This window comes from Macaca fascicularis, chromosome 14 (genome assembly GCF_037993035.2).
Source record: "Macaca fascicularis isolate 582-1 chromosome 14, T2T-MFA8v1.1".
NCBI classification, from domain to species: Eukaryota; Metazoa; Chordata; class Mammalia; order Primates; family Cercopithecidae; genus Macaca; species Macaca fascicularis.
Window position 1 is genome coordinate 132,590,599 of NC_088388.1, and position 23,656 is coordinate 132,614,254.

The following is a 23,656-nucleotide window of genomic DNA, read 5'->3' on the forward strand; positions in this document are numbered from 1 at the left end:
AGCTTGACCAACATGGTGAAACCTCATCTCTACAAAAAATACAAAAAAATTTGCTGGGCGTCGGGGTGGGTGCCTGTAATCCCAGCTACTCGGGAGGCTGAGGCAGGAGATGTGCTTGAGCTAGGAGGTTGAGGTTGCAGTGAGCCAAGACTGTGCCACTGCACTCCAGCCTGGACAAGGGCGAAACTCCGTCTCAAAAAAAAAAGAAAGAAAGAAAAAGAAAAAAAAAAAGAAACTAAATTAGTAATCAAAAAAACTTCACACATACACACACACCCCTAATGATCAGACACTTTTACTGGAGAATTCTAACAAACGTTAAAGCAAAAACGAACAACAATCCTTCATGAACTCTTTCAAAAAATAGAAAAGAATACACTTCCTAGCTCATCTTAGGCCAGTACTACCCTGACAGCAAAACCAAAACATCTCAAGAAAACAACTGATAACGTTTGAGTATTTGCCCCGCCCAAAACTCATGTTGAATTGTAACACCTATTGCTGGAGGTGGGGCCTAGTAGGGGGTGTTTGGACCACTGGGGCAGATCCCTCACAGCTTGGTGCTGTCTTCATGACAGCAATACTGAGTGAGTTCTTGTGAGATCTAATCATTTAAAAGTGTGTGTCACCTTTCCCCTGACTCTCCCTCTTCCTCCTGCTCCCACCATGTGAAATGCCTGTTCCCTTTTGGCCTTCTGCCATGATTCTAAGCTTCCTAAGGCCTCCCGAGAAACAGGTGCCAGTGCTATACTTCCTGTACAGCCTGCAGAACCATGAGCCAATTAAATCTCTTTTCTGATACATTACCCAGTCTCACATCTTTTTTTTTTTTTTTTTGAGAGAGTCTCACTCTGCTGCCCAGGCTGGAGTGCAGTGGCACAATATTGGCTCACTGCAACCTCTACTTCCCGGGTTCAAGTGATTCTCCTACCTCAGTCTCCTAAGTAGCTGGGATTACAGGCACTTGCCACCATGCTCAGCTAATTTTTGTATTTTTAGTAGAGATGGGGTTTCACCATGTTGGCCAGTCTGGTCTCGAACTCCTGACCTCAAGTAATCCACCCACCTTGGCCTCCCAAAGTGCTGGGATTACAAGCATGAGCCACCACGCCTGGCCACGTATTTCTTTATAGTAATGCAAAAACGGCTTAATACAACAACCAATATTCCTTATGAATATGACACCAAAATTCTCAACAAAATACCAGCAAACCAAATCCAGCAAGATACAACCATGCTTGGGATTTATCCCAGGAATGAAATGTCGTCAACCTATGAAAAATCAATCAATGTAAATTACACCACGGTAACAGAACACAATCATCTCAAAATAGATGCAGAGAACGTATTTGCAAATTCCAACACCTTTCCATGATAAAAACTCAGCAAGCTTGAAATAGAAGAAAACTTCCTCATGTTGATGAAAGTCATCCTAAAAAACTCACATCGTACTCAGTGGTGAAGACCAAAAGCTTTCCCCCTAAGTAAAGAAAAAAGACAAGGAAGTCTACTCTTTTGACTTCTTTTCAACATCATACCACAGGCTGTAAAACAAAAATACAATTCTAAGGCTCTCCGACCATCTGAATGGTCTTCCTCCTCAGTCAAGGCACTCTAAAATTTAACCTGAAGACTGGTTCAGGCCATGACAGGAAGTAGGGGTGAGACACGCCTCATTATGCCCTCCAGCATTAACTTCAACACAGACTTTAAGTCTGGTAAGAAACATTTAAAATCTGTTCTCTCTGAAGCCTACTATCTGAAGGCTTCCTCTGCAGTAATGAACTTTAGTCTCCATCATCCTTTATCTTAACCCAGATAGTCCTTCCTATTGACCCCAGTTCTTTAGATAAACTCAACCAATTTTCAACAAGAAAAATTTAAAACCTACCTATAAGCTGGAACCTTCCCCACCTTTTCCTGCCTTTTGGGACCAAACCAATCTACCTATTAAATGTATTTGATTGATGCCTGATGCCTCCCTAAAATGTCTAAAACCAAGCTGCACCCCAACCACCTTGGGCACACGTTCTCAGGACCTCCTGAGGGCTGTGTCACGGGCCATGGTCACTCACATTTGGCTTAGAATAAATGCTTCAAATATTTTACAGAGCTTGACTCTTTTTGTCAACAAATGGGCAAGAAAAAGAAATGAAAGCTATCCAGATTGGAAAGGAAGAAGTAGAACTACCTCTATTTACAGATGACTTGTTCTTATATCAAGAAAACCCCAAGAAATCCATAAAACAATCATTAGAGCTTGTAATGAGTTTAGCAAGGTTGCAGGACAGAAGATCAATTATCAAAAATAACATGTAAAAACTGGCAATGAACAATTCAGAAATCAAATTAAGAGAGCAATTTAATTTGCAATACTATTGAAAAGAATAAAAATGCTTAGGACAAAATTTAAAGAGCAACATTGTTCACTGAAAACTACAAAACATCACTGAAACAAATTAAAAGACCTAAAGAAATAAAAAGACATCTGGTGTTCATGGATTAGAGGAATTAACAAACTAACATGGCAACACTCCCCAAACTGATGTACAGATCAATCCCCGTCAAAATCCAAGATGGCTTTTTTTTTCTTGCAGAAATTGACAATTGATCTTAAAATTCATATGGAAATACAAGGGACCCAGAAGAGCCAAACTAATTTTTTTAAAAAACAAAGGGACAGAAGGAGAACTCATACTTCCTGATTTAAAACTGACTATCACAGGACACCATGTTAATGCCAAAATATGACTTGGACATAAAAATTATTTCTGGGAAGATAATAAAAGCAGACAATTAAAAAGCAGCAGCAAACAGAGAAAAAGCTCTGTCTAACCTCCCCCTTTTCTTCCTATGGGCAGTATATAAATTCTCCTTTACTCACCAGGTCTCTACTCCCTTATCAGCCCAGAGCAATTCACAAAACTCACTCTATTATTTTCCTCCCACATACAGGCGGTCCCTGACTTAGGGTTTTCTGATTTTGCCATAATGTGACAGCAATGCACGTTCAAACCATACTTTAGAGAGTTCTGAATTCTGCTCACTTCCCAGCTAGTGACGTGCAGGACAATACACTCTCATGATGCTGGGCAGCGAGAGTAGCTCCCCGTCAGCCACCCCAGCAAAAGGGGACAACAGAGAGTCTCCAGTGTGCTGTGCTGCCAACATTTTTTGGATAAGATGTCTTGTGTTATGTAAGTAGAGTTCTAAGCCACTGCCCTCAGTTACTTTGCACTGAGATCTCTCCCGCATAACACGCACTAGACACGTTAATAAACTTGTTTGTCTTGTTACAGGGGTCCATCCCAAGGAAGAACTCATGAGGACTAAAGAACAAGTTATTTCCCCTCTCCTACACTAGAACACAACAGCAATCAACACGGTGTGGTACACAAAGACAGACACATAGATTGATGAAATAAAATTCCATTAATATAGAATATAGAGCACACGTGAGCTCATACAAGTCAGTCAAGTGATTGTTTTACAAGAGTGCTACGACACTCAAAGGGGAAGGAAGAGGCTGAAAGAAACAGTGCTATGTCAACTGGACAGTCACATGCAAAGGAGTGAAGCTGGACCCTCTATATCACAGCATATGCAAAAATTAACTGAAATTTGATCAAAGACCTAAATGTGAGAGCTAACACTACAAAACCATTAGAAGAAAACACAGGAGTAATATTTGTGACTTTGGATTACACGGTGATTTCTTAGCTATGTGATACCAAAAGCACAAGTAAAAAAAAAAAGAGATGAATTGGACTTCATCAAAATTAAAATGTTCCGTGCCTTATCATAGAACACCATCTGAAAAGACAACCCACAGAATGGGACAAGTATTTAAAAATCATATACGTGATAAAGTATATATATAAAAATAACTCAACTCAAAAATAAAAGACAACCCAATTAAAAAAAGGGCAAAGGGTTTGAATAGACATTTCTCCAAGGAAAGCGTATTTATATGGCCAATAAGCCTAAGAAAATTTACTCAACATCATTAGCCATTAGGGAAATGTAAATCAAAACCACAAGTAGATACCACTTCATACCCACAAAGATGGCTAAAATAAAAAAGATGGACATGGCAAGTGTTGGTAAGAATGCAGAGAAATAGGATTATCATACACTGCTAGCAGGATTGTAAAATGGTGTGGCCACTTTGAAAAAGTTTGGTGGTTCCTCAAAATGTTGAATATGGAGTTACCATATGATCCAGCAGTTCTGCTCCTAGGTAAACACTCAAGGGGCCGGGCGCGGTGGCTCAAGTCTGTAATCCCAGCACTTTGGGAGGCCGAGACGGGCGGATCACGAGGTCAGGAGATCGAGACCATCCCGGCTAACACGGTGAAACCCCGTCTCTACTAAAAAATACAAAAAACTAGCCGGGCGAGGTGGCGGGCGCCTGTAGTCCCAGCTACTCAGGAGGCTGAGACAGGAGAATGGCCCGAACCCGGGAGGCGGAGCTTGCAGTGAGCTGAGATCCGGCCACTGCACTCCAGCCTGGGCGACAGAGCGAGACTCCGTCTCAAAAAAAAAAAAAAAAAAAAAAAAAAAAAAAAACACTCAAGGGAATGAAACCACGTATCTATACAAAAACTCATACAAGAATATTTATAGCAGCATTAGTCACAATAGTCAAAAAGTGAAAACAACCCAAATGTTCATCAGCTGATGAATGAATAAACAAAATGTGGTGTATCCTTACAATCGGCTATTATTCAGCACAAAAAGGAATGAAGTACTGATACACGCTACAACATGAATGAACCTTGAAAACATGCTAGGTGAAAGAAGTCAGACACAAAAGACAACATAGTACATGATTTCATTTATGTGGAATGTCCCGAAAAGGCAATTTTTTATTTTTTAATTGTTTTAGACAGAGTCTCGCTCTGTCGCCACGCTGGAGTGCAGTGGTGCAATTTTGGCTCACTGCAACCTCCACCTCCTGGGTTCAAGCGATTCTACTGCCTCAGCCTCCTGCGCAGCTGGGACTACAGGCGTGTGCCACCATGCCCAGCTAATTTTTTATATTTTAGTAGAGACGGGTTTTCACCATGTTGGCCAGGATGGTCTCAAGCTCCTGACCTCGTGATCCTTCCGTCTCGGCCTCCCAATGTCCCGGGATTATCGATGTAAGCCACCGCGCCTGGCCCAGAATAGGCAATTTTATAAGGAAAGAAAATTAGTGGCTGCCAGTGGTAGAAGGAAAGGGTCATGGGGAGTGACTGCTAATGGGAACGGGGTTTTATTTCAGCTGATGATATGTTCTGGAATTAGTCTGTACAATCTTGTGACTATACTAAAACAACTAAATTATACACTTTAAATGGTGAATTTTATGGTGTATGAACTCTTACCTTAATTTAAAAAAAGCAGAGCATTTGGCAAAGTACATGGCATCTAAGTAACTATGCAATTTTTTTAATGTACAGTTAATGCCAACAATGTATGTCCTTTCAGCTTATGAACAACACACTGGAAACATGGGCTCTTTGCATCCCCTAACTTTCATAATTTTTAAGCATCATTAAATCACCTCAACTTGATATTGCTTGAAAAAGTCTGTGCCACAGTAAATCCATAACCTATTTAGAGGAAGTCTGGAGCCAACACAAACATTCAGCATTTTTCCAGAGTATATTTTCCTACAACATTTAGAAAACGTGTTTATTATAAACGCAGTTATTGCTCTGAATTTGAGTAATACATGCTAACATCTAGCCTCCCGAACCCAATTTCATGCTGACCTTCTAGGCTGAATAATAAAAGCAGTAATCATCCTCAGGGAGCTTTCTGTACATCTCGGCACCTATCTCAGTGTTCCACATACGTGTGTGTACAAGTGTATATATGAGAACATTTCTGTGCACAAGCACCTGTCTCTCCCCTGCTTCTTAAGAGATGGAGCTCTGTCTCACAGTCTTGTGCATCTCCAATGCCTGGAATGTTTTGGGAAGGACCAGATAATGTTTATTGAATAAATCAATAAACCTCATTATGTAATTAATCCTCTACGTACATGCTCTTTCTCTCTCTTATCTGTCTCTCTCTCTCTTTAAATCACTTTCCTAAATGTTGTTTCTACAGACTCCCCCAACAGTCGTCTGGGAAAGATGGGAGGGTGTTACAACTGGAAAACGACAGGCATACCTTAGATCATGCAGCTATTTAGTAACTGAGTTTTGGTACAAAAAAGCAGACTACCCTGCAGTGTTATTTTTATTTTTTAAACAGACTGTCGCCCAGGCTGGAGTACAGTGGTATGATCACAGCTCACTGTAGCCTGGAACTCCTGGGCTCAAGTCATCCTCCCACCTCAGCCTCCTGAGTGGCTGGGACCACAGGTGCACACCACCATGCCCAGCTAATTTTTATATATTTTTTTAAGAGATGGGGTCTTGCCGTGTTGCCCAGGCTGGTCTTGAACTCTTGGGCTCAAGTGATCTGCCGGCCTCAGCCTCCCAAAGTGCTGGGATTATGGGATTACAGGCATGAGTCACCACGCCCCGCCAGATGTTGCAACTCTTAGGGTGAATAAATCAGAAAAAAAACAAAAACAAAAAACCAAGGTTTTAGACTCTACTTACAGTTGTCTGAAATCCAGCAGCATTACCTGACAGAGATAAAATCTGACATACCTCCAGATCCAACTGTTTCACCACTGCAGTCTATGTTGATCTCCCCTGAGGGTTCGGAATGGTTAGATGTCCGCCTTTGGTAGGAAAGAGCTTTTTTTTAAAAAAAAGAAAAGTACAGTCATTAAGCTAAAAATGTGTTATACTTTTAATAACATTAGCAGGGCACGTTACTCATTTAAGTTACAACATTATTACTGAAACGAATTTCAACTTCTCTGATGAAAAAAGTACAATGTTAAAGTAGGTAAATAAGGAGGTAAGAGAAACATTTTAAATATTCCACAAATTTTTGAAAGATAATCATTCAGGCCGGGCGCGGTGGCTCAAGCCTGTAATCCCAGCACTGTGGGAGGCCGAGACGGGCGGATCACGAGGTCAGGAGATCGAGACCATCCTGGCTAACACAGTGAAACCCCGTCTCTACTAAAAATACAAGAAAATTAGCCGGGCGAGGTAGCGGGCGCCTGTAGTCCCAGCTACTCGGGAGGCTGAGGCAGGAGAATGGCGTGAACCCGTGGGGGCGGAGCTTGCAGTGAGCCGAGATCATGCCACTGCACTCCAGCCTGGGGCACAGAGCAAGACCCCGTCTCAAAAAAAAAAAAAAAGAAAGATAATCATTCAATATTTGAAAACGTATTGATCCATTACCTGATGAATTTCTCAGTAAGGTACCAGAGTGACTCTCTATTCCTGAAAACGTAGGACCTAAAAACAAGAAGAAAGATAAGGAACAAAGTCAGTATCACAAACTGAGTAAATATCCACAGAGGAACCAAAATCAAGATAATTAGGCTCAAAGACAAGGCAAATAGATTCTAAATTGCTGACAACTGATAACGTTCTCCTTGGGTATGCATTGAAATGGAGATTCATCCTAACACGACCAATGCTCACCTATGCAAAGCAACAGTAAAGGTAGCCTTTTAAAAGGCCTTGCAAATGTATCAGGCTCACCTATTAAAAAAGTTGACAATAAAATATACTAAAAATGGTTTTAAGGGTAACAACAGATCATACCATACTTATTACTTTTGCCAAAGAAAAGAACGACTCCCTTGCAGTCTATTTCTCAATGAGCACGAGACTGGTTTCCTGTCCCAGCAGTCACCATACTCACTGTTCATCAGGAGCTCCAGAATGCTCTCCGATGCACGGGTAACAGTCAGCTCCAGACAGTGTGCAAAGCTGGACAGTGCCTTGCTGCGGACAGTAGGCGCCTTGTCTAAGCAACGATCAAACATAATTTCCTGCACCAAGAACTTATGCTTTAAGAACTTCTGATGCTCCAAGGAGAGGGCATCATCCACCTCTCTTTCAGGCAGTTCCAACAGAGCTAAGACAACATCAAGAGTAAAAACCCGGTGTGGGATCTGGTAAAGCAAGATCGTAAGAACTGCCATCAGATAGGAGTAAGAACCAAAGAACCCTCCTCATTCAGACCTAGAAAAAGAGACCCTTTTAAAAAGAGTTTAAAAAGGACCCAAGGTTTTATGCAGAGCTATCTCCTACCTTGGAACTTCGGGAGTATTTGTAAAGCCAGGCAATGAACATAGCGTACTCCCCACAAGGAAGTTTACTGAGCAGCTGGACTAGGGACTGGGCTGCAAAAGTACGATACTCTGATTTATCTACCACCTGAAAAGCAAAAACAGAAGTTGACCAACCAATATCCACCTGCAGGATGGCTGAAACATACTTTGTAAAACAAATTGAAAATCAGTGAGTGTAACTAGTTCAATGATCTTTAAATGCTAGGTAAATGACTACTAAATTTTAGGTTTGAGATCCCTTGAAAACTACTCTAAAGTAAATCTATAAACCATCTCTCCAGAAAAACACACACACAAATTTAGTATACAATTTCAGAGAGTTTTTAGATCCCCAGGTTTCATAAGGTTCAAATTAAGAATCATTTGTCTAAATGGTTATAAAAATGTAAGAGCTCATCATGGAAATTTGAACACTGGATGTTTGATAATATTAAGGAATTACTGTGAAAGGATATGATGGAATTTGCTTCAAAACACAATCCAGTATACACATGTTGGGGGATGTGGGGTAGGGGTTTAAGTGACACAAAACTGTGGAAGGTGTTGATGGGTATGTGGTGGTTTACCATCCTCTTCTCCCTGTTTCTGTGTGTATGTTCAACATTTTTCCAAAATAAAGTGTTTTTTTCTTTTTAATAGAACGCTTTTGTCTAGAGGACCATCTAGCGAACATTAAATAAAACCACTTTAAGTAACAATGCAGACTCATTCCCAAGAATACACACACACACACACACACACACACACACACACACACACACAATTATCTTCACACGTGATATACTTCTATGTTATTAATATTACTAAGGCAAACGGTACCTTGGCACAGATGTGCTGCAGTAAGATACGGAGGACTGGGAATATACTCTCCTTTAACTCATCCACAAGGGAGCTTTTTAAAAGAAAAACACATCTACTGTTCACAATACAGTCAGTGACTGTCCTCAAAAACCACTCCTCCTATATTTAGAAATCCCAGTTATTAAAACACTCTCCCCTCACACTGTAAGAGTGGTTTTAGTAGAATAAAGAGTGAAGACATAAAACGTCATCGTAGAAAACTGTGAAGTAGTTCCCGTGCAGTTTCGAGAGCTGCTGCAGAGCAGCTAAGTCATCAGGAAAGAACAAAAATGCAATCTTCATACAATTCTTTTGACTACTTACTAAATTTCGTATTAAGATGTAAAATGTATCCTTTTGGGATAAATATAAAAATTGACTAAGACACAGTACCACCTCATGGTTGCTCAGTGAAATGCATTAGTAACACTGCTTCTCCAAACTTTAACCCAAGAAGAAATTTCTTTTTTTTGGAGATGGAGTTTTCCCCTTGTTGCCCAGGCTGGAGCGCAATGGTGTGATCTTGGCTCACTGCAACTTCTGCCCCCCGGGTTCAAGAGTTTCTCCTGCCTCAGCCTCCCAGGTAGCTGGGATTATAGGTGCCTGCCACCACACCCAGTTTCTGTATATCAACAGGGTTTCACCATGTTGGCCAGGCTGGTCTTCAACTCCTGACCTCAGGTGATCCGCCTGCCTTGGCCTCCCAAAGTGCCAGGATTACAGGCATGAGCCACTGCCCCCGGCCTCAAGAAGAAATTTCTACAATGCCCAGAATTGATCCACTTTTAGTGATGTTTATCTGTAACATTACATGAAGACTATTGAGACTGGTGTATAAGAAACTCTCATGGAAAAAACAAAATGACAGTGTTTTCACTTAAAACATTTTAGTTACTTAATGTTTTAAAAAGCCCTTAGTGAGAGACATTTGCTCAGTCACAAGATGACATCATCCGCACCCCATGTCTCCAACTAAACAGCATGCTGTGCACACCTAAGGATGCACACACTTGCACATACGTACGTCTTGGCACCACCTCCATGCTGCACGCCAAAAATTAGTGAAGGAGGGAAAGAAAAGCCAATGACACAGCACACATGTCCTTGCCAATGAAGCTAAGGCATGAGAGTTTTTAAGTGAAGCTGAGTGATCCAAGAGGGGAAAAGCAGTCTAATGATTATTGCTATGGAGGTAAGAAGCAACTCAACCCTTTCCTTCAAGTCATTTCTATAGGGGGAAAGGAATAGAAAAGTGCAAAGAAACAAGAAAAAAGTGGCAAAGAACAAAAGCAAAGAGCTACAACACAGAGAGCAACAGAAAAGGGAAAGAGGCGGACTGGCTGCAGTAAAGCAGACAAGGGAAAGGAGGAGAGGCCACTATCCTCTCTCTGAAGCTGACCCACAGATTGAGTGCAAACAAGCTGGAGGCTGGCTCCAGCCGGTGCTCTGCAGATTCCTATCTCTTTAACAATGTCCCAGCTAGGAGCCTACCAACAGAGACCCAGACACATAAAGCACAGTAGCTACGAAGTGCTTGGTTTTCACCCCCAAAACCACCATCAGGCCGGAAATTTTAACTCTACATGTATCAGAAATCTCAGTGCAGGGCCCAGAGTACTGAGGGAGACTGACAGGGCGAAAATTCACAATTTGTGTGCTTCACCTGATAAACTGGACCGCCTGGTTTCTACAATTGATGACTTGGGAGGTAATAGCAAGGGGGGCACGATGGGATCCTTCACCAACTTCTAACATTAATATTACACTGAGCATTTGATGGAAAACACAACTGATAACCTAGAACAGAAAAGAAAATTCAATTTAAGATCGGACAGAGAACGCAAGGGTCCCAAACATAGTGATGCAGACTGTAGTAAACCATTTCAAGCCATCTGAAGGTAGGTCAGGTTGGCATAATTGCTGGCTGAACACTGGGGATATATTTCTTAAACAATGAGCAGGTATACAATAAATGCACAATGTAAACAGTGTGAAAGAATGGCTGACAGATAATACGCCTGATAAAAACAATACCTAGTCTCTCTCCCCACCCACTGCATATCATAACCCAGAATTTAGGACAAATAGGGAATTAACTATCATTTACAAATGGCAAAGAATGCTACTAATGTTCCTCTATTTAAAAGGGAAAAGAATGATACTTTACAGCTGCTTTTTGCCTCCAGTTTACAAAGCACTTTCCAACATATCATCTCATATAACACAGTCACTAATTAATTTATTCATCCAATAAATAAAACATTTACTGAAAACCAAGTAAGTGGTAGGTATTGCATTAAGCACTTTCACCTATATAGCTAGATTTTACTATATATATATATGAAATATACATTTAATTTTAAACCTTACAACAATTCCATGAGGTAAGCAGGACATGTATAATTTCCACTACACAGATAATTTAAAAAAGCTCCAAAGGTGAGCTGTCCAAGATCAAATAATTAAAGATAAGGCTAAAACCAAGACTGCCTGAAATCAAGTCAATACTTTCACAATTAAAAAACAAATACTGGCCGGGCACGGTGGCTCATGCTTGTAATTCCAGCACTTTGGGAAACTGAGGTGGGTGGATCACGAGGTCAAGAGATCAAGACCATCCTGGCCAACATGGTGAAACCCCGTCTCTAAAAACACAAAAATTAGCTGGGCGTGGTGGTGCGCACCCGGGAGGCAGAGGCTGCAGTGAGCCGAGGCTGTGCCACTGCACTCCAGCCTGGCGACACAGCGAGACTACGTCCCAAAAAAAAAAAAAAAAAAAAAAAAATCTTTAGAGACACGGTAGACCTAAAGGGATAAATTTTCCCATCCATTTTATTGTTTAAAATATTTAAAAGGGCATAGGAATTAAAAACATTACTACAAATGTTACCACATTCATATTTCAAGCACACAGAAGTGATAAAGATATAAAACTTATAAAATACCAAATGTTTCTAAACAGCAGGCATTGTGCTCGGCATGTGACATGCTCAACTTCATTTAATTCTGTGACAAATCTATAAGGAAGGTTAAGACTTTGGTACTTTTTGTCCACAAGTGAAATCTGACACTTTAGCAAGGTTGAACGACTCATTCCAGGACCCCCAGCTAGTAAGTGGTGGAGTCAGAATTCAAACACAGACGTGCAGAGGCCCAAGTCTCCCCCAAAACATCTTCTGAACCACGTTACCGCCTCTGCAAGTTAACTGTGTCACAGATACCAAAAGCCACCTGACCTTGGTCCACCACATTTTTTGCAAAATCTTATTGTTTTATTTAAGACGTTTAAGTTTAGTAACACCATAATGCACAACTAACTCTAACTCCAAAGTTTACAGTAGTGATAATATTGAGGTAACTTGAGGCAAAACCCAGTTATCAATGCTAACCAGGGATGACAACCTACAAAATTTCTGTAGAATATCCACAAAAATAATACAACTACTAATAGAAATACTGAAGCACACATGAATTGCCAAGGGAAACTGGAAAATTCTGACTATTCCACTTTTCAAAATGATTTGGGAAATATTCCTATAGAAGTAATTGTTCAGTAGCTTATCTGTTCCTCCAATTTTATTCACAGCAGAACCATTTTTTCTAACTGGAGCCTAACAATAATTTGCTGCAGCCACCAAGTATTCTGATATAAACTTGGCAATAAAGAACAGAGAGCAAATAGAAATAGTGATACTTTTTATTATGCAAATAATATCATGAAAAAGAGCTAGTAAATTGAAATGGCATTATATCAAACGCTTTTAATATATTTCCATCATATGACTGGTGTGCCTTTAATTCAACTAGTAACCAAATTAGGTTCTCATATCCTTTACCTTATCTCCTTCTCCATGAATGGGAGAGCACAGCAAATACAATCCATGATAAGCCAGTTCTGGTATGTATTTTGCTCGGTTAAGGTCTCTAAAGAAAAAAGACAAAATCTTAGTTAATGGAAATGATTTTACTTGGAATATGTCTTAGTCCTACAAGCCATGTTTAAATGAATAAATTCTACCTGTGTGCCAATTAGGATAAAATGGCATTTCCATTTCTGCTGGAGCAAAAATTAGTATACTATACTTAAATTGTAGCACTGGAAGATTTAATGGCTCACCTGGCTTGTGTAACATGATATCCATGAACAACTGGCTCAAAATTAGTTAATGAAACAAAGACCTAGAAAACAGATATGAAGAAAAGGCCTGATTTTTTCTGCTCATTATTAGCCATAGTCTATATCCTTTGAAGTTGCCCTAAGGTTCCTGGAATTTTCACTTACCTCTATACAATTCTGTACACATTGTGGCTTTTCTTTCAAGGAAAACTTTGGCAGAAGCCTTAAAAAATTCTTTAAAAGGTGAAAGATGGCACTTCGAATTTGAGAAAGGTCCTGGGCAGAAAAACAAATGTTCTCATCTTCTTGTTCTTCTATAATTTCATCCATCTAGATGATGAAGAAATGTACAGGTGACTATAATAAATGCCAAACACTTTGTCCCGTGGTTTTCAATTTACCCAAACCAAGTCCAGATAAACTCCAGGCAGGAGCTGACGTTGAGGTGACATGACTTTGACCAGGTGGCATGACTGTCCTAGGTCTCCTTGGCCACAACAGTAAATCACTGGACTAGATGACCGCTACAGTAGTTTCTAGTTTTGTGTCAATGAGGAATCCTATTTTTCAGAATTTCTGCTGTCTATGAACTTCCATCATCCTACAGTGTCGCATAAGAATATGGAATCAGGCTGGGTGTTGTGGCTCATGCCTGTAACCTCAGCGGGAGGCCAAGGTGAGCAGATCACTTGAGGCCAGGAGTTCGAGACTAGCCTGGCCAACATGGTGAAACCCCATCTCTCAAAAAAAAAAAAAAAATGCAAAAATTGGCTGGGTGTGGTGGCACACGCCTGTAGCCCTAGCTACTTGGGAGGCTGCAGCAGGAGAATCACTTGAACCCGTGAAGCAGAGGTTGCAGTGAGCTGAGACTGCACCACTGCACTCCAACCTGGGTGACACAGCAAGACTCTGTCTCAAAAAGAAAAAGAAAAAAAAAAGAAAGAAAGAAAGAAAAATTATATGAATCCCAAGAGACAAAGCAGTATTGGATAGCTTATGATGGTTTAGGACCGTTTGCCTATTACTATGATGCCTGAAACCATATTTAGTATAAAGTCAATCCTTAAATAAGCCAAATCGTGTGTTGGTATATATGTTTTATTACTCAACTTACTTCTTACCTCAATATCTTCTTTCCTGGGTGGCTTTCCCCTTTTTCTATGCCTGCCGGAATTAGCCTGAGAGCTCCTAGGCTGTTCTTTCTTTCTTTTCCGATTCAAGTTAGATTCCTGAGGCCAGCTCTTCTTTAGAGTCTGAATGCATTTGTCAAACATCACTGGGTGGAATACTTGATTGGCTACACTGCCTATTCATAAGGAATAAAGAGTAAGCAGGTTAGATTTAATTGTCTTGAAATGTCTACAACAACAGACGAAAAGTTACAAAGCAAAACACAGACTTTTCATGACTGTGAACAACAAGGAACCTGTAGCAAGAGTACCATTTCCAACGTCAGCCTTAGTAGAGGAGCAACAGCGCTGCATCAGAGATAAATAACAAGATTTCCACATCTGGTCAGGACAGAGTAATTGGCTTTACACTTGTTAACAACTAGAAAACTGGGGAACACTTATAAAATAACCATTTTAAGACACTGGGCACCAGGCAGCATAACAAGGGCAATCTCTGAAAAAAGGGAAACAAAGAGGTAAACCCTAAAGTTGCCCCAGTATTGTATCCAGAGGCAATTTCCGGACAACAGTAAATGGTAAATCCACACAAATTATAATCGTCTTACTATGTTGAAAAAGCAGAGTCAGAAACACAGGGTAGATGGAATTTATAGAACGGAAGAACCTACACAGAAAAAGAGTTCTAAGAATCTGCCCAGGACTGAACATAAGCTATGCATGCACAGGGTAAAATTCTAAGACAGAGAGCAAAGAAGTATTTCCAGGGAGCAAGAAGATGAATTATTTTCACAACTCACACAAGGCTCAGATACATTTGAGTTGTGGCCAGCCAGAGTGGAGTGACCTTGTTAAGCACCTAGAGCATTCAGTAGAGACCTCAGAACAAACACACCTTAACAGTAGGGCTAAACCAGATGTAGTGTAAAGGCTACTTTATGTCTGCCCTAATAAAGCTTTAAAACAAGCCTCAAAAGGATCAAGTTAATCCACCAATAGCTGCCTATCAAAACATACTTCAATAGTATTTAAAGGAAAACAACAAAATCCAGACACTCAACAACATTCCAAATGCCCAACATCCTGGCTGAGGGCAGTGGCTCACGCCTGTAATCCCAACACTTTGGGAGGCTGAGGTGGGTGGATCACTTGAGCCCAGGAGTTTGAGACCAGTCTGGGCAACACAGCAAAATCCTGTCTTTACAAAAAATACAGGGGGTAAAAAAACAACAAATGTTCAGCATCTGGTAAAAAAATTACGGGGAATGCTAAGAAGCAGGAAAATGTGCCCCATAGGAAAAATCAGTCAATAAAAGCAGCCCAGGAAATGACAGAGATAATGAAACCAGCTGATAACAACCTTAAAGCAGCTCAAGAATTAAAACATTATCATGAGGAGAGAAATGAAAAAAAAAAAAAATTTAAAGAAGCAAACAGAAGTTTCTTGATCTGAAAAAGAAACATTCACTAGATGAGCTTAATAGTGGCTTGGTTATTACTGAAACAAAGATAAGTGAACTTGAAGATACAGCAGGAGCATAGAAACCAAAAAGCTAATAAAGACTCAGTGACCCATGGGAGAACATCATGCAGTCTAACACAGGAGTCACTGAAGTCCCAAAAAAGGGGAAGGAAGACATTTGAAGAAAGAGTCATTGAAAAATTTCCAAGTTTGTTGAAACTATTAAGTCCACAGATCCAAGAAACTCAATGAACTCAATCGCAATAAGCACAGAGGAAATCACAACAAAGCACAGATTATCCAACCAAAAAGCAAAACAAAGTTAACTCAGAATTTTATATTCAGCAAAAAGATTCCTGAAGGTGAAATAAATACAATCAAAATCTGATAGGGTTTATGGCTTGCAGACCTGCACTAAAAGAAATGTTTAAAAATAAACAGTTCTTCAGGCTGAAGGAAAATTATATGAGATTAATCTTTCAAATATAAAAGCTGTTTATCTTGTTGCTAAAAAATTCCATAAAAGACAGTTAAAGAAGTATTAATGAAATGTAGGCTTTATAACATGTAGAAAAAATAACACACAAAGAACAGGAGAGGAGAAAGGAAAATATGCTTTGTTTTGGTTGTTGGTGTGTGTGTGTGTGTGTGTGTGTGTGTGTGTGTGTGTGTGTGTGTGTGTGATGGAGTCTCGCTCTGCTGCCCAGGCTGGAGTGCAGTGGTGTGGATCTCAGCTCACTGCAACCTCTACCTCCCAGGTTCAAGCGGTTCTCCTGCCTCAGCCTCCTAAGTAACATGCGTTACCACATTGGGCTAATTGTTGTATTTTTTTTTTTCTCTTTTTTTGTAGAGATGGGTTTCACCACGTCGGCCAGATTGGTCTAGAACTCCTGACATCAAGCAATCTGCCCACAGTAGCCTCCCAAAGTGCTGGGATTACAGGCATGAGCCACCTCGCCCAACCTAGGAAAATACACTGTTTTAAGGTTGTTCTTACATCATATATAAATTGGGAGAATATTATCTGAAGATAAACCGTGAGAAGTGCCTACTGCATACACAAAGCAAGCACACAAAACATACGCACACATGCAAGAGTATAGCTAATACACCAAAAAGAGACAAGGGATACTAAAATCCAAAACTAGGCAGGAAGAGGAAAAAATTGAGTAAAAAACAGATTTAAAAAAATAGAAAATAAATAGAAAAATGGCAGACACCCAACTATATTGATAATTACTCTAAATGTAATCAGCTAAACAATTTAAACATTCCGATATAAAAGCAAACATTGTCAGAAAGAAGCATGACCAAATGAGCTGGGATTTCACCATGTTGGCCAGGCTGGTCTTAAATGCCTGCCTGACCTCAAGTGATCCGCCCGCCTTGACCTCCCAAAGTGTGGGATTACAGGTGTGAGCCACCGTGTGTGGCCCCGTCTCTCTTAAAAAAAAAAAAAAATGAAAGAAAGAAAAAGAAAAACCATGACCACATGACAGGCAGTCTACAAGAAAACTTTTAAATATAAACATATGGATAGGTTACAAATAAAAGCATAAGAAATGATGTACCAACCAAGGATAAATCTTAATATAACTATAGTGGCTATCTTAATATTAGACAAAGTAGACTTCAAGACAAGGAATACAACCAGACAAACAAGGATATAACATAATACTGAAAGGACCAATCTACCAGGAAGACATGACAATCATAAATACATCCATATCTGTCAGACTTTCACAATATCTTAAGTTAAAAGAATTGAGAGGAGAAATAGATAAACTGATAATTATTCTTAGAGATTCCAACATTCCTCTCTCAATAACAGATAGAACAAATAAGCAGAACATCAGGAAGCATATATAACCCTTGAATAACACTTGCAACCAACTGACATTTACAGAATACTAGACCTAACTGACATTTACAGAATACTAGATCCAACAAAGGCAAGGTATGCATTCTGCTAAAAGTGCAAATAGAAGATTCACCAAATTAGACTCTAGGTCCATTAAAAAAAAAAAGGCACAAATAAATAATTTAAAAGTATCATAATCATATAATATTCTCTGATCCCACCAATTAAAAATCAATTACAATAAGATTTCAGTAAAGTTCAAATATTTGGAAAATAAACTCAATTTACTAAACAACTCAGAGATGTAAGAAATGACAAGAAAAATTACAAAATCATTTTGACCTGCACAGCAGTAAAAACACATTATCAAAATTTGTGGGATGCAGATGAAGCTGTACTTGGAGGGACATTTACAGTATTAAATGCTTGTATGAGAAACAAAGAAATGTACGTGAGAACAAAGATCTAAGCATCTACCTTAAAAAGTCAGAATAAGAGCAAATTAAACCCAAAGTAACAAGAAAGGAAATCATAGCCATAAGACCAGAAACCAATGAAACAAGAAAGGGACAAACAACAGAAATCAATTAATGACATCAAAAGGGGGTTCTCCAAAGTGAACAGTAAAATGAATAAATCTCGATCTAGATTGATCAAGAAAAAATAAAATACAAATCACCAACATCAGGGGTGAGAGGAGATCACCAGAAATTCGACAAACATAAACCTCTTTCAAAAAACTCCAGGCCCAGATGACTTCACTAGTGGGTTCTACCAAACATCTGAGGAAAAAAGAAAACTCAAAATCTGCCAAAATACAGAAGAGAAGAGAATACTATGTAACTTATTCTATGAGAATGGTATTACCAAGATACCGATTCCCAAACCAGACAAAAATATATCAAAAAAAGAATATCCCTTATGAATACAGACAGAAAAACCTTCAACAAAATATTAGCAAACACTTTGACAACATATAAACACCGTGACCAAAGTAATACAAAATTGGTTTAATATGTGAAAATCAATCAATGTAATATACTATATTAGAATAAGAAACAAAAACCACATGATCACTTCACAAGTGCAGAAAAGCAAATGACAAAATCCAACAGCCTTTCATAATGAAACACTCAGTAAAACAGGAATAATAACTTAACAAAGGCCATCCTGAGAAACCCACAGATAACATCATATCTAAAGGCAAGACTGGATGCTTTCCCCTTAAGATCAGGAATAGACAAGGATCCCCAAGCTCCCCTTCTATTCAACATTGTACTGGCGGTTCTAGCCAGGGCAAATAAGTAAGAAAAGTAAATAGAAAGAACCCAGACTAGAAAGAAAGAAGTAAACCTGTGTCTATTCACGGATGACGTGATCTTACACAAAGAAAACCCTGTTGGAATCAACAGATGAGTTTCGCAAGGTTCTAGGATACAAGATAATCAAAATCAATTTTGCTTCTATACACTACTAATAAAACAATCCAAAATAAAATTAAGGGAACAATTTCATTTACACTAGCACTGAAAATAATACTTAAGAATAAATTTTAAAGAGGAGATGCAAGAGTTGCGCCCCGAAAATTAGAGAGCATTATTGAAACAAATTAAAGAAGATCGACAATAAATGGAAAGACATCCTACAGCCAGAGATTAGAAGACCTAACGTTGTTAAATTGGTAATACTTCACAAACTCATCTACAGTTTCAATGCAATCCCTGTCAAAACCGCAGCTGGCTTTTTTGTTGTTGCAAAAATTCACATGCAGATCCTAAAATTCACATGGAAATGCAAGGGAGGCAGAACAACCAAAATGATCTTGAAAAAGAAAAATATACCGTGATCGAATATTAAGTATTGACAGCATCTCAATCATAAACCCAAAACATTTAAAAACAGAACTGCAAGAATACGGCTTGCTGGAAAGCTGCAAGTGGCCCACACAATTAGTAACAGCCACCTCTTTGCTCTGGCATAAATCTCAATCTTAATCAGAAGAAACTGCATCTGGCAAGATGAGAGTGAAATGGGTTTCTAAAACCACTACTTTTTTGAGAAAGGGCCTGGTTACAACTGAGACACTGCTTAGCAACAAAATCCTTTAGGAACTTACTTATTTCCAAAGTCATTATGGGAGCATTAACAATAACACAAACCAATGTTCAAGGCTTTAAATATAATACCTTTTTGCCCACTCCCAGATCATATGGAATACACCCTGAGCATTAATTACAAATGCTAATATAAACAAAGAGAAGCAGCAAGGTGAGTGATCTTGTCATTTTCTTTTCCATATGAACTCTGGGTTACTGAACTCAATCTCTACGTTCCACTGTCTCTCACCTTGGGTTTGGAGTAGGGAAGAGAATGGATTTCACCGTCACAGGAGGAAAGGCCTCCTCAGTGCTCTGACAATAAAGTAAAACAGTGCTCGAACACAGACTCCTGGTCAGTGCCCTCCTTCACGTATTACTAGCTGCTTTCCTGCTTTCTTGATTAGAATGGTTTTAACCTATTTTTCAACACCAACATCGGAGAGGTAAAAACAATGACTCCTCACAGCAGTTATTTCTCAGTCTAGACAAGGAATCATGAGGAGAAAGGGCAGTATTAGAACTGTAGACGGCGATGGCAGAGGGCGGGCGCGGAGCTCTCGCGGTGCTCCTCAGACGGCTATGGCGGAGGGCAGGCACGGAGCTCTCGCGGTCCTCCTCAGACGGCGATGGCGGGGGGAAGGCAGGCACGGAGCTCTAGCGGTGCTCCTCAAACAGCGATGGCGGGGGGGAGGGCGGGCACGGAGCTCTCGCGGTGCTCCTCAGACGGCGATGGCGTGGGGGAGGCGGGCGCGGAGCTCTCGCGGTGCTCCTCAGACGGCGATGGCGGGGGGTGGGCACGGAGCTCTCGCGGTGCTCCTCAGACAGCGATGGCGGGGGGGAGTGCGCGGAGCTCTCGGGGTCCTCCTCAGACGGCGACGGGCGGGGGGCGGGGGGCAGGCGCGGAGCTCTCGCGGTCCTCCTCACATGGCGATGGCGGGGGGGAGTGCGCGGAACTCTCGCGGTGCTCCTCAGACGGCGATGGCGGGGGGCGGCCGTGGAGCTCTCGCGGTGCTCCTCACATGGCGATGGCGGGGGGGAGTGCGCGGAACTCTCGCGGTCCTCCTCAGACGGCGATGGCGGGGGGGAGTGCGCGGAGCTCTCGCGGTGCTCCTCAGACGGCGATGGCGGGGGAGAGTGCGCGGAGCTCTCGCGGTGCTCCTCAGACGGCGATGGCGGGGGGCGGGCGCGGAGCTCTCGCGGTGCTCCTCAGACGGCGATGGCGGGGGGGAGTGCGCGGAGCTCTCGCGGTCCTCCTCACATGGCGATGGCGGGGGGGAGTGCGCGGAGCTCTCGCGGTGCTCCTCAGACGGCGATGGCGGGGGGCGGCCGTGGAGCTCTCGCGGTGCTCCTCAGACGGCGATGGGCGCGGGGTGGGGGGGCAGCCGTGGAGCTCTCGCGGTACTCCTCAGACGGCGATGGCGGGGGGCGGGCGCGGAGCTCTCGCGGTGCTCCTCAGACGGCGATGGCGGGGGGAGGGCGTGGAGCTCTCGGGGTCGTCCTCAGACAGCGATGGCGGGGGGCGGGCGCGGAGCTCTCGCGGTGCTCCTCAGATGGCGATGGCGGGGGGAGGGCGCGGAGCTCTCGGGGTCGTCCTCAGACAGCGATGGGTGGGGGGCGGGCGCGGAGCTCTTGCGGTGCTCCTCAGACGGCGATGGGCTGGGGGGGGCGGCCGCGGAGCTCTCACGGTACTCCTCAGACGGCGATGGCGGGGGGAGGGCGTGGAGCTCTCGGGGTCGTCCTCAGACAGCGATGGGTGGGGGGCGGGCGCGGAGCTCTTGCGGTGCTCCTCAGACGGCGATGGCGGAGGGCAACGGCGGAGGGCGGGCGTGGAGCTCTCGCGGTCCTCAGATTATTTTTATTCGTTTATAGATAGCATAATTTTGGATGTAAAAAAAAAAGGGAAGGTTTTCAAAGACCTACAACATGCCATGTACTTTACAGACTTGCTCCTCAGAACAACTCTCTGCCATGGGTTAGCACTGCCCCGTTTATAAGTGAAGAAACAAGAAACAAAGTATAAGAATTGAAAAATGTAGAAAGAAAAAAGTGACAGAAGATTTATCCTATCATATCAGGTCTACATACCTGGTACTTCTAGCAGCAAAAAGTAAAGCCCAGCAGCGTGAAGGCCATATTCTCGATACTGTACACTGACATTTGTCTTATGAACTATTTGAACAAAATGATAGAACAATGCCACCAGTGTACTATGGGAAACATTGTTCTCAATGAAGAAGGTCCAGACACTCTGTGGGGAGAGGGCAAATCACAAAAGCCAGTCATCAGAGAAATGGAAACATCAATTATTTGATTTTTGTAAGTTCTTGGTGCCTTACAAAAAGAGGAATAGACTAGCCTGGTTCCTATTGCTAAATGTTTACCATCTTCAAAGGGACTGAAACAAAATATCAAAATTAAAAATATATTATCCAAAATTACAAAGATAAATATGTACATAACATATTTAAATAATTAAACTTTCAAAAGAATTTTTGGTTAAGTTTGTAGCATATAAACTTCAGAAATTACAGTTTAAAACTACACTAACACTTTTGGGACACCATATATTAGTGATTATTCAGAAAAGTTAATCCCTCTATATTAAAAGGAACTCAAATCCGTTTACCAATAATCACTGTGGAAATCAGAGCCTTTTATTTAAATTTAAATGTTCCGCAGATTGCAGGCAATGGGAGCAGGAAATGAAAGAGATCTCGGAAATAGCCCAGGTAAAGGAGATACACCCTAGGAAAGAAACTACAATTTTACTACTTCTATCATCATTCCATGTCTTCTCCTACTAAACACATGAAGAAGAAATGAGTTATTTTAATAACCTAAACATAGGAACTAAATATGGTTTATCCTTGAGTACCATAACAAAAAAAGGCCCACAAAATTCAAGTGAGCAGAGCACTCTCTTTTCCTTAACTAAAAAACCTGTGGGAGAAATCATCTCCACAGGGCACAATGGCTCATGCCTGTAATCCCAGCACTTTGAGAGGCCAGGGCAGGAGGATTGCTTCAGCCCAGGAGTTTGAGACCAGACAGGGCAACAAAGAAAGATCTTGTCTCCACAAAAAATAAAAAATTAGCTGGGCATGGTGGCACACACCTGTAGTCCCAGCTACTCAGGAGGGTGAGGTGGGAGGCTCGTTTGAGCCCAGTAAGTTGAGGCTGCAGTAAGCTGTAACTGTGCCACTGCATTCCAGCCTGGGTAACACAGCAAGACCCTGGTTTCAAAAAAAAAAAAAAAGGAAAAAAGAAATCATCTCCTGCCTTCACGTCCTCATTCCACCAGGCTGATCCACGACCCTAAATCCTCTGCTCGCCAGAGCTCTGTGTATGGGGTCACCTTGGCCCCATGTGATCCCACGGCTGCTGTCTCTAGTCTGGGTGTCAGTGGCCCTGCACTCCTTACACTTGACTGCTCCTCCGCAGACCCCTTCCAATCAGCTATCCATTTCTGTCCTGGCTTCTGCTCCCCCTCGGTGATCTCATGCATCACTGTGCTTCAACCCATACCTTCATTAAAGAATTCTGCTCTATCTCCTGGTCTCACATTTCTACTACCTGTTTAACTTCCCAAGGATCTCCTCACAGAATCTCAAGTTCAGAAGTCTAAACAGAACTGTTTCTCCATCTGACCTTGCTCTTTTTCCCTCATTCCCCACCTTGGTTAACAGAGTCATCATCTTCCTAGTTTTGAAACCCTGGGGATCACTGACTTCTTTCTTTTTGTAACTCCCTATGCCCAGTCAGTTTAGCACTTCACACCATGTCTTTAAGATATCTCACAAAGGCTTCCTAGTTCACAAGGCTCTATTAATTCTACCTCCAAAATGTCCCTAGTTTTTAGTCTTCCTTTCCAGTTCCCAAAATCGTAACTCTGGACCATGCCATTACTACTACTAACACCTGGATCACCAATACAGTCTCCCAAGGGC

The 23,656-nt window shown here is 41.5% G+C and overlaps 1 protein-coding gene across 7 annotated transcripts in view; it reads right to left on the reverse strand.

The window, feature by feature from the left end:
• Positions 1–23,656, reverse strand: part of NCAPD3 (non-SMC condensin II complex subunit D3) — a 69,966-nt gene that overhangs the window by 41,201 nt on the left and 5,109 nt on the right. For 5 of the 7 annotated variants that reach the window (XR_012423942.1, XR_012423941.1, XM_045370737.3 and 2 more), the window contains 11 exons: positions 21,795–21,957; positions 14,279–14,463; positions 13,323–13,487; positions 13,158–13,219; positions 12,877–12,964; positions 10,704–10,837; positions 9,020–9,092; positions 8,160–8,285; positions 7,768–8,020; positions 7,299–7,355; positions 6,651–6,740 (listed from right to left, as the gene is read on the reverse strand). Coding sequence is in view for 5 of the 7 variants with exons in the window: in XM_045370737.3 (XP_045226672.2) it covers positions 6,651–6,740; positions 7,299–7,355; positions 7,768–8,020; positions 8,160–8,285; positions 9,020–9,092; positions 10,704–10,837; positions 12,877–12,964; positions 13,158–13,219; positions 13,323–13,487; positions 14,279–14,463; positions 21,795–21,957 (1,396 nt within the window). In the remaining 2 variants the exon portion in view is untranslated. Of the gene's footprint in view, positions 1–6,650; positions 6,741–7,298; positions 7,356–7,767; positions 8,021–8,159; positions 8,286–9,019; positions 9,093–10,703; positions 10,838–12,876; positions 12,965–13,157; positions 13,220–13,322; positions 13,488–14,278; positions 14,464–19,956; positions 20,069–21,794; positions 21,958–23,656 lie in introns of those variants that run through there. The other 2 variants (XM_065529269.2, XM_065529268.2) reach the window with 2 other exon arrangements.